This window comes from Nyctereutes procyonoides, unplaced genomic scaffold, assembly GCF_905146905.1.
Source record: "Nyctereutes procyonoides isolate TBG_1078 unplaced genomic scaffold, NYPRO_anot_genome, whole genome shotgun sequence".
NCBI lineage: Eukaryota > Metazoa > Chordata > Mammalia > Carnivora > Canidae > Nyctereutes > Nyctereutes procyonoides.
In genome coordinates, this window is record NW_026575159.1 from 33,813,120 (window position 1) to 33,815,127 (window position 2,008).

A 2,008-nucleotide genomic window follows, 5' to 3' on the forward strand; every position below is an offset into this window, starting at 1 on the left:
AAATTATAGGTGTTATTAATTAACACTCTTCTGTAATTATTATAAGCCATAAACCTGAAAAATCACTACCGCTACTACTAATAATTATATATTTCTAGTTAGCCTTTTAGGGACATTGCATAGGCGAAATATTGTTATCTTCTCATTTGAGAGAAGTTATCTTCTCATTTGAGTACTCTAGAATGATGGTCAAAAGAAACATGTTTTACTCAATAAGTTTATATTCATGTTGCTATTAAAATATGAATTATATTCTTATAATTTTAGCAGTTTGTATTTCCTTCTAAAAGGTGAAATGTTTTATCACTCAGCATTCATTTAGGTATTCCTCTCAAGAAATCCCAACCTTTTAATGATAAACTTCTTTAACATCGGCATCGTACAAGTTTTTGGAATGCTTTCTTGAAGTCTTCATTAAAGATTGTATAAATCAGTGGATTTATAAGAGAATTGAGATATCCAAGCCATGTCAAAAAATTGGACATTTCTTCAGAAATTTTACACTTTTCACAGATATTAACAACCAATTCTTTTACAAAGAATGGAAGCCAACATATTACAAATGCACCCAAGATTAATCCCAGGGTAGTGGCTGCTTTGTGTTCTCTTGTGCCTAAGATCTTTTGTCTTCTCCAAGATTTCTCATGCTTGAATTCAGACCTCGGGTTTTTCACTGTGCTATGAATTTTATCAAAGTCTGTTGATGGATCAGATAAAGATTTTTCTAGCAGGTAGGGTGTGGAGACTAGTCTAGTGCTTTTCTCACCACTCCCCAAAAGGACTTGGCCATTCACCTCCTCCTTGGCAATCCTGCTTGCTTGTCTCTTGTGGTATAATGTTTTTGCTGCTTTATATATTTTGTAGTAGAGGATCAAAATCAATGTTAATGGGATGTAGAAAGCTCCAAATGTTGAGTAAATAGTGGAAACAATGTGGTCGTGTTTTATGATGCACTCATCATCTCGGCTAGTTCCTTGGTGCCTCCAGAATAAAGGAGGCATAGAAATAAAAATAGATATAATCCAAACAATTATAATCATAATGCCAGCATGCTTGGGAGTCCTTTTCCTGGAGTACTTCACAGCATCTGTGATCGCCCGATACCGATCCAAAGCTATAGCAGAGAGATGTAAGATGGAACATGTGCAGCATGTAATGTCAACACTCAGCCAAATGTCACAGGCCACTTGTCCCATAATCCAGCTTTCTCTGACAATGTACACAATGCTGAAAGGCATCACCAGGACAGCTACAAGAAAATCTGTGACTGCGAGGGAGCAAATTAAATAGTTGGCTGGGTGGTGCAGCTTCCGGGTCACAATAATTGCAGCAATCACAAGGGAGTTGATGGTCGTTGTCATCAGCGCAAGCACAGAGAGAGTGAGGGACACCAGAATTTTGGATGGCATTCTGTTTAACAGTTCTTCTGAGGTCAAGTTTTGATCAGATGAGTTTAAGAAATCCATTTTTGGGGTTTGTATTAAAAGATTAATATAGCTGAAAAAATGGATACCTGTAACAAAGGAAGAGAAAATCAATTCAGAAAAGTGTTCAAAATTTTTTCTCTTCCTTTCAGAATAAATGTTTAAAAAGTATATGTATATATTTTCCTAGAATATTCTATGGATTAAAAGAAATGGGAGTTTAGATTATAGATTTTCTTTTCTTTTCATTTGATTAAAAAATTTCAATGAGAACAGTAACAAACAGTAACTTTCAAAACATTTCTTCAAATACAGCTCAAATAAAACAATTTTTATGAGAAAACTTAACCTATTACTCAGTAAAATTTTTACCATCACAGAATTGCATTTAAAAGCTGTATTAATCCTAGCTATGTTTTCCCTTATCTCTTCAGAAAAAGTTTAATAGCACATACCATTAGTATATATGTATGCATTATGTAATATAATATAAGAAAATATCATAGTAAAGGCAGTATTCAAAAAATCATAAACAGTTCTGTACTTAATTCAGTTGTGTTGCAGACATTATCATTGGGCTCATG

At 33.9% G+C, this 2,008-nt stretch overlaps 1 protein-coding gene across 1 annotated transcript; it reads right to left on the bottom strand.

Annotated features, from left to right (window-relative positions):
* Positions 1 to 365: 365 nt before the first annotated feature.
* Positions 366 to 1,466, bottom strand: HTR1F (5-hydroxytryptamine receptor 1F). Its single transcript, XM_055314389.1, has one exon. It carries the CDS (start codon positions 1,464 to 1,466, stop codon positions 366 to 368), a length of 1,101 nt encoding a protein of 366 aa, XP_055170364.1.
* Between the last annotated feature and the right edge of the window lie 542 nt (positions 1,467 to 2,008).